General features: G+C 37.1%; 1 protein-coding gene across 37 annotated transcripts in view; it reads right to left on the bottom strand.

Annotated features, from left to right (window-relative positions):
- NRXN1 (neurexin 1) overlaps window positions 1-12,815 on the bottom strand; it is a 711,526-nt gene that overhangs the window by 371,015 nt on the left and 327,696 nt on the right. For all 37 annotated transcript variants that reach the window (XM_064647916.1, XM_064647918.1, XM_064647926.1 and 34 more), the window contains 2 exons: window positions 7,465-7,846; window positions 6,749-6,939 (listed from right to left, as the gene is read on the bottom strand). In XM_064647916.1, coding sequence (XP_064503986.1) covers window positions 6,749-6,939; window positions 7,465-7,846 — 573 coding nt within the window. The remainder of the gene's footprint in view (window positions 1-6,748; window positions 6,940-7,464; window positions 7,847-12,815) is intronic.

The raw sequence follows: 12,815 nt of genomic DNA, 5'->3' as shown, positions 1-12,815 counted from the left end.
GGTTTTCTAGACAATAAAAATCCTTAGATTCCTAGACTCTTTATTTCTCTTTGCTTCTTTTTAACCCTGCTGAAGACTAGATGGAAAGCACTGGCATTGAAAAAGATTAAACAGATGCAAAACCAAAGCAGTCTGCTTGTGCAATGGACTGTGAAGAAAGTTGGTGATGCATGTTAAACGGTAAATAATAAAATCTAATTGCCATATAAATGTGCATGGCAATCCATCTCCCACATAATCAATGCTAGGCCAATTACTCTGTATGAGTGGGATGGTTCTGGTGGAGAGGTGAGGCAGTCAAGCACATAAAATGTCCTTCTCTTTTATCCTGTTCTGACCACTTTTGTAGATTGTATACATCCAAAAAACAGACAAAATCTAATGAAGCTGACAATTGCACAGATCTCTCTTTCTCCTGATATAATTTTTTCACTCTCTGCTTTAATAGTCAACACATCCTCTTAGCAGAGCCTGTTTACAAAAGAGTGAGGAATTCCTCTTTCCAGCAGGCATACTAGACCTCAGAGATCAACATCGACAAAACTCCTCCTTTAGCTAGTACTTCAGGTATGATTCTCCACATAAAGCTACCAAAGAGCTGAGATGCTAAATGTTCTCATTTTGAATGTAGATTTGCAGAGGGTAACTTTTTATACGATACTACTCTTGAGCATGACAACCACCTCCAGACTCAGGATATTCCATGAAGCTGCCCTTTTGCAAAAAGGACTGCTCAGTTAGAATATCAATGTCAATGAGAGTGGTGCTCTTGTACCCATGGCAGCACATTATGAAAACAAGTTTAAGATGTGCTTCTTGGATGGGGGGGGGGGGGGGGGGGGGGGCTGTGTGCTAGGAAGTCATATAATGTATTTATACTAAATATCCAGATTTCTAGGTAAGTTTTTAGAGCATCCATGTTTCCTGCATTATCCTTAGCATAACTTTTACTTGGTATTCCAGCAAGGCCTGAAAGAAATTCCACAATCATCAGCTGTAATAACTTGCATGCCAAAAGCTGTAGGAATGTAGGCAAATCTATCCATTCATATGTGTGTGAAAGACTAAGAAAAACAGGGGAGAAGAAGCAGAAAGCAAAAACCTTGCTCACCATGGAGTGATCTGACAAACTACTGCATTATTACTGACTTCACAGAACTCAGCACTAGAATATCTCTAATCTAGGACTACTGGAGTAGATTTTCAATCTTTTTCCCCATCTCATAATTTTGGCAATTTGGATACAATTTCTGAAGGCTCAGCACTGCCAGATTTATTTTCACAGCCTGGTAGACAGCACTGCTATTTAGACGCAGAGTGTGACAAGTTGCAAAGAAAGATAGATAGATGAATTCTCATTAGACAAGGTTGTCCAATCATCTATTGTTATCTGCCCCTAGAACTTTGCTACACAGGAAGCCTCAAAGAAGAGTTCTCAGTTTTAAGTCTCTTGTTTTCCTTGTTTTCCTCTGTAGAGAGCCTGCTTTCCACGAGGGCAACAGCTGCATTTGCCACTGTCTACTCCAACAGGTCACATTGGGAAGACCTATTTGCTGTTGACAGTATTTGGAACTCTGCATTTGGAACAGAACATTATTTCTGCATGAAGAGTTCACAGCCCACTGGCAAGGTCATTACAATTAGCTCAAGCATGATTATTTGAGAAATTTAAGCATTAATACTTGTCCATTTGTATAAATGTGTGTTTTATATAAAATACTTTTCCATGCTTCTTAAAGCTTTGTTTTTCTAGTAATAGAAATATGAAGAATCACTGCCATTGATAGAGACCTTGGAATATAGAGAGAAACATATAATGAAACAGCAATAATAATTGGCTCAATATAAAACAACATAGAGAAATATTACATGAAATTGAAACAATTTCAATTTCCATTGCTGAAAGAGGAAATCTTCTTTATGATTGAGAGAAATTTAGCTCAGCATGAACAACCTACTTTGACAGGCAAATGAAATATCAATAGATTAAGGGACTATTACAAATCATCAATGAATATGCCAGGCTAGTAGATCTACTGATAATTTGTTTAATTGCATTAAAAGTTTACAAGGATGAATTAATTGCCAAGCAACTCTTTTTGTGCATAGAAGAATTATAACTCAGTGCATTTGTAAAACTATTGAGGTGATACCATAAATAAATATGACTACTTTTTTTCATAATGCTTCAGACTAGTCTGTTTTCACGTTATTAGAAAAAACAGCAAATGAAAAAGCAAATGTATATAGCAGCAGCAGCCCTATCTCACAAAGGAGTAGAGAAAGCTAGGGGCCAGTGAAGAGCTATGGAAATAAAAGTAAAACAGACAAGAAGATATCTAGACAGGTGGTTTTTTTTAATCCAGGGAGGTTGATTCTGATGTACGCTCTAATATGAATAGAATTTTTTGAGGATAAAGAGATATAACAGCACAGAAATAACATATGACTTACAATGGACTCTACAACTGATGTTTGGGAAGGCCATGTGAAAGATGATGACAGTAAGACAAGCTGAAATTATTAATGTAAATTCAAAAAAACAAGTCTTAAGAACATATGAAATGATGCACAGGCAGCAAAGGTACTGGAATGCTGCAATTAGGTCACTCCAAAGCCTTCTCTTTTCCATACTGAACAAACCAAATCCTCCCAGCCTTTCCTCACAGGAGAGGTGCTCCAGCTCTCTAACAATCTTTGTGGCCCTCCTCTGGACTTGCTCCAACAGGTCAATGCCCTTCCTGTGCTGAGTGCCCCAGAGCTGGATGCAGTGCTCAAGGTGAGGGTCTCACCAGAGTGGAGTAGAGGGGTAGAATCACCTCCCCTAACCTGCTGCCCTGACTGCTTTGGATGCAGCCCAGGATACAATTGACTTTCTGGGCTGCAAGTGCACACTGCCAGGTCATGTCCAGCCTCTCATCCACTATCACCCCAAGTCCTTCTCAGCAGGGCTGCTCTCTATCCCTTAAACCCTCAGCCTGGATTGATTTCAGAGGTTGTCCTGATCCAAGTGCAGGACCTTGTGTTTGGTTTTATTAAACATCATGAGATTCCCACAGGCAGTTCTCAAGCTTGTCCAGGTCCCCCTCTCAATGGCATCTTGTCCTTCAAGTGTGTCAACAGCACCACTCAGCTTCGTGTCATCTGTAAATTTGCTGAGGATGCACACAATCTCTTCATCTATGTCATTAATGAAGATATTAAATAAGATTGATCTGAATATGGAACCTTGAGGGACACCACTTGTCACCGATGTCCACTGGTACTCTGAGCCTTTGATCACTACCCTCTGGATGTGACTGTTCAACCACTTTCTTATCCATCTAGCAGTTCACTCATGAAATCCATCTCTCTGCAATTTGGAGAGAAGGATGTTGGGGGGCATCCATGTCAAAGGCTTTGCAGAAGTCCAGATAAATGACACATGTAATCCTTCCCTTGACCAATGACGTATTTACTCTGTCATAGAAGTCAAATTCCACTTTCACTTGTAATTCTGTGCCCCCTCAAAGCTACTAAACCCCCTCAGACCATAAGAGCACAGCATTAAGTACAGCAAGCAAAAATTCTTTCCACCTAACTATTTTGGTCTGTGAAGGCCTTGAATTGCAGCCTTGCTAACCGTCTGAGCTGTACTGAAAGCAGGACAGGGAATCTGCTCTTGAAATACATGAAAAGAAATTTGCTGTGTAACTGAGTGCTGGCAGGCTTGAGCTGTATTGCCTTTGCTGGTAAGACTCATTTATCTTTACGGGTTATCTGCTAGAACTGCACCCGAGTACACTTTGCTAATTTTCTCTGCTGGGAAAAATAACACAGTTCTTGGAATCCAAACACAGAATTATTTTCACTCATTTATTTGTCTCCAACTTGTAATTTACCCATCTAATTACAGCAATAATTAAGCTGGAGAATTTAATATAAGTGTTTCCACAGGTACCCACTGAAATTGTACCAGAGGTTACGGAGGGAATCAACATCTTTAATAATGAACTTTCTGTGTTATATAGCCAAATCTTACGCCCAAAAGGAAACATATTGGAAATTCTCTCCCATACTTTTATGGAAGCTGTCTGCTTTCCCAGACAACTTCCATGCTGTGCAGGCTCTACAACACAATCTGTGTCTTATCTTCACGCTGAATTCACTGTGTATTCGCAAAAAAATGCATAAATGGGATTTATCTTTCCAGGATTGGCTTGGATTTCAGCATAAGAAATCTGGTAACTCTACAATTATTCAGAAAGTCTACAGATTCTATATTTTCTGTACAGATTTATATTTTACTTATCTCTGGTTAAGCAGAACCATTGATACCAGTAGCAGGAAGTGGAATTTTGAATTTGCTTTGTTGCTAAGACTAAAATAACACAAGACAATGAATTAACCGTAACTACTTATATCAGGAAAGTGTATGGAGTGTTTATAGCATAACAGAAACATGTCATTAAAAGAAACACTGACATAAAATAGAAATGAAGAAACTACAGGAGAGCATTTCAACTGAATACAAAGGAAAGAAAAACAGAAATGAAAGGCAATTTTTTCTCCTTTTTAGCCTGCTGGCTAAAACGAATCATCTTGAACCTCCCCCCCTCAGATATCCAACCAAAATTCTCATGATATACTATGCCATATTTAAGAGAACCTGACTGAGCAAAAATATAGTAGCCTACATTAAAAAAAATAAAATGAAACATACTATTATGAGAAGACAGAGGTGAAGGACTTGTGTATACTAGAACAGTTCAGAAAGAAGCTTGCTATATATTCCTGCACTGAATATGTCAGGCTTGTTATTCTTTTACTATACACATTCCCTGGGTGGTGAATAACAGAAAATCAGCATCTAATACAATTCATCTTCCTAGCTTCAAATCTCAGTATGTTTTTTCATGCTCCTCATTTCTTTTTTTCCAAAGGAATTCAAGGTTAGAAAATGCAACCGCTATGGATACAGTTTTACTTCAAAAGTGTAAAGCAAAAGTAGAATTTTCAAAGTGCAGAAAACAAAGGAATGTTGGATTTTATAGGTTGTCCTCGCTGATGAGCTTTCCCTGGGACTGGGCTGAGCAGCGCATTCAGTGAGATCACAGCGCTCTCTAGTGCCTTTAGTAAGCACATGGCACAAACTTTATTTTCTTAAATAAGGCAACATACTAAAATACAATTGGTTTGAAAAATATGTAGAATAAAGTGACTGTGTCAAGTTGATTATCAGTTCGTAACAGGATTATTTTTCCTACCCATGTCTAATTTATCTACTAGGAAGAAACCCAAACACATGAAATACATACACATATGCATAAGTAGTACTTGCCATCAAAAAAAAAAAAAGTGGAAGAATAAGGTGGATTCTTTGTCTACAGCATCAAAATACTGCTGAAATAGGACGCTGTCTCAAAAACATTGACAATATTTAACAGAATGCAAAAATGAGAAATAACAGCACAAATTTCAAATACAATTTTAGGAATGCAGTGAGAGTCATTCAAAAAGCTTTATCAGAAATGCTGGGTTTATAAATTAGAGAATCACCTATTGAAGATTATGACATATCAAGATACTGTTTTCATAGTCTTTCTTAAAATCTTCACAGCACTTTCAAGTGAAGCAAACATGTAAAATATCACAAAATCCAGAATAATTACCAAGGTCAGCTCATTATCTGTGACTCAGAGGTAGATAAAAGAAAATCCAGCAAGGAATAAGCTCTTGATGGAATATTAATATCTTCTTTGAGCATGCTGGCTTTTGAAATACTGTACTTCTTTGATTGCTATGAAATTTTGGTTCTCCTGACAAGAACTTTTTTAAAAAATGTTAAAATACACAATACTTTTCCACATGACCAGAACATATATTCTTATATTTGATTAGGTAGTCAGTATTTTAAAAGTATACTTATACACCTTTTCAAAAAGATATTTTTCCTCTGATACAAATTAGCTTTTCAGAAACCCACCTTTAGAACTAATTGCTATCACTTTAAAATATACATATATATCAGTTTGGTTTATCAAAATGGACCTTAAGAATCTAGCTGGATCTATAACATGTAGGTTTAGGTCTATAAAACAAAGTTTATCCCACCTGCAGTTGAAATTCCAATACATTACATATTTAGGTGAGTATGTTTATGGTTCTATACATCTTGCAACTTGTATTTATAAGTGATTTGGAGGACTGCCACATAAGATCTTGGAAGGTAGTTTATGATACTGAAATTGCATTGCATCTCTTTTCCCAGCAAATGGTAGTTTTTATGTGAAATATCGAACAGTGAGGGACAGGTCAAAGTGTTCCCCAATTCTCTAATATAGAGATCAGCAGTTCTGAGAAGCCTCTAGTTATACTGTAAAGCTTGGGCTGTGGTTTTCACGTGCCACTTATGTAACTTACGTTCATGTAAAAGTCAATGTTTTTACATAGATGTTGTAGTCCTCCTTTAGTTCCCCAAGTTCCTTTTGGTTCACATGGGCCACCCTGTGTTTCTGTAATTTCCTATTTTTTTTTTCCCCACAGCATTTTCACACATTTTAGGTTGCACCTACCTGTGCAGAACTACTACTAAACTTGCACTGTTAGGTTAAGATGATGTTATCTCTTCTGATCATATTCATTATTATAAAGTAAAAGGCTTCATACGGTATTATAAAATTATGTTGTACTTTACATACATGATTTATTCTGTTTATCATTCTGTAATGACTCTCAGTGTAGATTGTACAAGAATAATTGTACTTACTTTTGAGATCTAAATTTCTGGCTCCTGCTGTGCTCTGTGTCGTGATTTTAGTGTCAATCTTTACAGTGTGGAGATTGTTAGTATCCCTTGATATCATCACATTATGCCACTGGTTGTCATTCAGAGGTTTATTAGAACTTCCTTTGATGAGATTTGCACCATTTCCCAAGTCAAACACATAGTGCAAATACCTGGGAAAAGAGAAAAAATTGGAAAAGTTTCCTTTTTCTTTACATAGCAAGGGGGCATTAAATAATATGTCTAATATTTTATAGTTGCTTGTACTCCTCAGTAGTGCTGGTAAAACCAGAAGACAACAATGAATGCCAGATGGGGAAGCAACCATCATTCAGAGAATTTGCCACTGGTTTAGATGAGTTGAGGTGCAGTCCCAAGTTTCTGGAAAGTAATGAGCACTCCATGTACCAACACATGCATACATACGTAGAGAGAGAACAAGAGGAAGCTACAAACTAGTACTTCTTTGTGGTAAACACGAGAGAAGTTATACCTATTATTTACTGTCATATATTTCAGGCATCTAGCTTCATCTGAAAGAAAGAGTCAAAATAAAGCATATCAAGTTTAACATGAAGAAACATTTATGAATCGTATATATCCAGTCAGATAAAGATTTGTATCCTAAACTTTCCCTTCTATTTCTCCTGTATATACGTTTTGAATAGACTGGCTTTGTCATGCTAATCCATACATACCCTTTAACTAATTCAACCACAATGAAATCATTTCCATCGCCACTGTTATAAAGTATCAATCCATCCAGAGAGGTGGTTTTGAACTGGAAAAAAAGGTGCATAGATGTGTACGCTTGTAGCGTGGCCAGTGCAACATAACTTGCTTTTGTTTTAAAGGTTACAGGGTCTGCTATGATGTTCCTGAACCCAAATCTTGCATTTAGCTCACAATAATCGATGTCTCCGTTTTTACACAAGTCAATGTATGCCATGCCATTAAATGTGAGACTCTGTAGATGCCCAATAAAATTAGAAGGCACAGAAGACAGGTAGCGCCGTTCTGTTATTATTCCTGTTTCTATGTTGTGGAATTCCAGTCGTGTGTGGTCACCAGCCATTTGACCTTTAAATAGTAACAAGAAAACACGTGTTAGCATCTGAAATGGGAGGTCAAAAAGCACATCATGTGATTAAGTATCTGCATCAATTTCACACTTTTCAGAATGTGCAAGGCCAAATCTTGGCTCCAATCATCCAAATTATTGGAAAATCTAGGAGCCTCAGCACTGAGTTCAGTATGTTTGGATAAGGCCAACAGCAAGATTTCTAAACTGAAACACAATAACACAGTATATTGAACTGCCAACAAAATCCCTTACTTTGGTTACACTTTACCAGAGGTGTGGTTTTACTATAAGCAAGTGCAATTACTCAACATGAAGACCACAAAGGCCAACCTCAGAGCTAAACCAGCAATATTAGAGCTTCATGAAAGAGAGACATAAAAGTTTGATTCCTGTTTCAGTTGTCTTAGGTACATAAATGCTGGCTCTGCTGCAAACCCCTGTGGTGCAAGGGTGGACAGCTACTTGAAAGCAACTAAGCTTTGTACCGTGGGTATAAACCATGGGAGAAGGGGCAAGGCCCAAGAGATGGGCAGAGCAGAAAGTCTGTAGCAAGAGTGTAAGCCAGCATCTTGTAATCCTGAAAATAACAAGGGACTTGCTTACATCAGAAAGGTGGCCAAAAGGAAGCACCACAGATGCTTTTGAGTCTCTCTTTGTCATGCAAGGACCCCTGCAGAGCAAAAAGACTGAAATTTGCTGACCCTATAGCTAATCTGAAGGAAAAGATCAACACTGTCAGGATACACTGCATACAGGTCAGGTAAGTTTTTAATCTAGGTATTAAATATTTTTATCAGCACATCAAAAATTTGTCCACTAAAGAGAGCTCTTTTCTAACAGAACTTATTTTTTTTCCATGCTTATTTTGAAGAATTAGGGCAGTATTATCACAAGGCTGATTCATGGTCACATTGTGTGGGTATGGTGACAAAACAGCTTTTTATTACTAATCGATTTCACCACTTAATGTACCTTTTGCAAACCATGCCCTAGATTTCCCAGTTCCTTAACTGTTTCATGTCTCTCATGGTACAGAGTAGGTGAAGAGCAGACCTATCCAACCTGGACTTAATGCTGGCATAAAACTTCAGTTCTCACAGTGGCACTGCAAAGCTGTTGGCAAGACAAGTTCCCTCTGTCCCTCCCTAAACATACTATTCCAAGAGACGAATGTGAGCTCTGACCCAGGCTGGACACATTTATCAGTGATGCAGAAACCCTGGTGGCAGTCTTACACAGCTGTACCTTCATAGGTTTCATAAGCAAATGTCTGTGTACGTGTGTGTGAACAAGGAAAAGACAAGGTAAAGATAAATGTAGATATTTAGGCTTTGCCCAGGGAGATGAATTCACAAACAGGTTAAGTCACAACACTTACAAGTACAGGAATCAGTGAAGTTACAGTGAAAACAGCTCTGCAAGTTTTAACACTATTCAGACCACACATGCACAAAAATTGCTTTAAAAATTTATGATCAATATTTACAAGTAGCTTACTTAGCTTCAGGATGAGTTCTATATGAGAACTTATTCTATGGATGTCATTAAACACCATCACCGTCTGGGATCTGTACTCATATGGCAGTGCACTGCAAGAGACACCTTAAACCCCAGGACAGTTGTCTTGATGTTGTTTCTAAACATCGGTTCTGAAAATACTACTTTCCCTGATGTATTAAGCAAAAGCTGGTTCTTCCTTGCAGTAATGAGTCAGGGAGCTGCCTTGAAAAATGCCAAATTGGTAATTTTTGCAAGGACAAGAGCTGTATGTTGGTTCACAGCCAAAGAACTGAGGATTGTGTTTTAGAGGGTAACATTATGTATTCCAGCCTTATATCAATTCAGATGGCATTTCATTAATGTCATGGCAAAAATCCACTAAGCTTTGGCCTGTAGCACAGTATCCCCACTACATTAAATGTATTTCTTTCTTGAGCATAGTAATAAAAAGTTCCAGAATCTGGGCTCACATCCCAAGTTTCCCTCTAATATTTCAGTTCTGCAAACACTCTAACAGGACTTGAGACTTCACATAGTGCTTCATGGGACTTGCAAATACAGCAGTGAAGAAAAACAGAGAGAGTGCAGTTTGTACTTACAAGGTTGGACATTTGGGGTTTCGTGTGGTTTTTTTTTTGATGGGTTTTGGTTGTTTTGGGTTTTGTTTGTTTGTTTGTTTCTTGTTTCTTTTTTAAACTTACCAAGTTCATGTACAAAATGCACTACGTGCTGCAATGCTATGGGACATAATACAACAGGCCAATAGAATTTCTGTTCATAACCATAAGCTAGGTATCTATTCTGTTATCCAACTTTGGTGACCTCCATCAATTCACTACTATTTTCTGCACATTTTCAGAAAACAAAGTGTATCAGGGCTGCAAGTATTTAAACTCTTTTATGATGAGCAAAATCTCTGAAACCATCTGCATGACTTCCAATGAAAGCTAGTTATGATTCTGTGTTATATTATTTATCCATGCACACATTATGTATTTGTCAAAGATAAGTAAGCTCAATTCATGGACGAATAATTGATATTTTATAATCTGTAAAAACTGGAAAGTCAGGCTGAATTATTTAATGACTTCATCTTAAGCTTTCTGGATCTGATGCATTTGGTGTTGTTTTTTTTTTCATGTATGACATAGGAAAGGAATCAAAAAAGGAAAACAATGTGTGGCAGGGGGAAGCTGGAATTTTCAGTAGGAAGTCAATTTTCTTCCTTACTCTCCTTATAACATCATAGTAACCTTTCATATGAGATATAAATGGGTCATATTTTAACCAAATTTCTGATTGTTGGGACACCTGAAGAAAAGTTCTAAGCAGTTTACAGCAAGCATGTTCCAATCTGATATGGCAACTCTTACCCTGTACTTTCAGGAAATTCAGAGCTACTACACAATAAATTCTATTGAAACTATCTGAAATTTAAACTTGCGACTTTGAAAATACTCACTGTTGAAAAAACAGCAACAAACTCCAAAAGCAAACAAACAAACAAAATCCAATAAACACCCCACACAAACCAAATTAAAAAAAATCACAGTCCTTAGATGACAATAAAGATTTTATGTGTAGAAAATGTGATATTCCTGGGACTAATAGCGTATTCCCCCGTTACCAGACTCTCAAGTTCCCTCTGTTCCTTCTCTTATGCCAGTTCTCTCATCAGTGGTGGAGGAGGCCACAGATTGGCTACACAGTTTCCTGCAGGGAGTTTAGGAAGCTCAGGAAGACTTTCCCTCCAAAATACTGGGGTAACTTTCGCCCTTTGGATGAACAACATTAAACATCTGTGAATTATGCAAACGTAGGCAACTTCCAGCTTGAAGAACTGAGAGGGATTTCAAGTCAACTGTCTAGTTTCTGATACAGATACTGAGATGTGAGAAGAATACAAGTGTTGTACCAGAAATGTGGACCCACAGGTAACGCTTCTGATTGATCAGGAGGCAACTGAAAGGACTCACTTGCTTTGGCAGAGAATAGAATAGAATAGAATAGAATAGAATAGAATAGAATAGAATAGAATAGAATAGATTTAGAATAATTGGAAGAGACCTACAATGGTCACCTAGTCCAGCTACCTGATTGCTTCACAGCTGACCAGAAGTTAAAGCATGTTATCAAGAGCATTATTGAAATGCCTCTTAAACACTGACAGGCTTAGGGCACCAACCACCTCTCTAGGAATCCTGTTCCAGTGTTTCAGCTATTTGCTAATACCACGATATTTGATAGAACCTATAGTTATCCGCAATGAAGAGGGATTACAAGAACTTAGTCCTGCATTCTGTACTTATTACTTTACCTGACTAGACTCTATATGATTGAAACCTCCTTAATCCTTCATATATATTTTGAACTTTTATGAAGCTGCACTGAACAGTCGGGACTGAACTCAAAGGTGAAAATAGTACTTCTTGGTGGTTTCCTAACCTGTAGTATTTGTAAATTAGAAATCTGCCATGAGAAATCCAGGAATTGCGCATTTGGATCTTGATGCTAGATCTAAATATCTTCCTCTATATTAGAATATGCCTTATTATTTGAGTGGCAGTTGAAGCAGCAAGTTTAAAATATTTTTCAGTACACTTACTCCAAAGTGTACATAAATTTAAATTTATATATTTATATATAAATTTATTACTATAAATTTAATTTCAAAAAGAAAGTAAATTATTTAGGCCATCTACAGTCTTGGGAGAATGACCCTAAGCATCATCACATACACAGACTTCATCTCTGGAAGATCTATTGGTAATTTTTGATTCTAGGAAATATATTCCTGCAACTATTGAATACATAGCAATTATTTTTCTACCAGTGACATGGTTTTCAGTGTTCTGCTGAGTTGAAAAGGGATTATTAAAGAAGGTGTACTCCTTTTAAAAACCCACTTAAATTGTTATCATTTTAACAAAGCTTACAGCCAATGATAAAAGCTATTTAATGCTACCCAAAACCAAAGGAAAATATTAAATAGCTAACACAAAATTAGGTACATTGCGTTGTGCAAGGAATGAGGGCCAGAAGCCAGGTCTGTTGCTATTAATAACACATATGTAAGCGTTAACTTTTTACAGAACAAAATCAATGTGTTTTCTCTATTGCCCTTTCTGATAATACATACATACAAATATATTTCTAACATCTGCTGGCATGCATGTAATTTTTTCTCCCATGCCAACTGCTATTTTTAGTATTTGTTGCCTAATATTTAATTATTGAGGACAGCTGATGCAAGATTTAAAACACAATAGAATATCCTTCAAACATTTATTATATTCTTTCTTACAGCAATGGCTTAGAGTTCAGCTCTAACAATGTGTTGGCAAAAGCATTTTACTTGCCTTATCATTAGTGATGTATCAAATCACTTCTCCCCAATTACTATATAAAAACATTCATTTAAGTCAGCACGAAGGTTTTCATTAATTTCAATAGCAACCTTAGAGC

Source organism: Pseudopipra pipra, chromosome 3 (genome assembly GCF_036250125.1).
Source record: "Pseudopipra pipra isolate bDixPip1 chromosome 3, bDixPip1.hap1, whole genome shotgun sequence".
In the NCBI taxonomy this organism is placed as follows: domain Eukaryota; kingdom Metazoa; phylum Chordata; class Aves; order Passeriformes; family Pipridae; genus Pseudopipra; species Pseudopipra pipra.
This window is presented reverse-complemented; position numbering and strand designations above follow the sequence as displayed.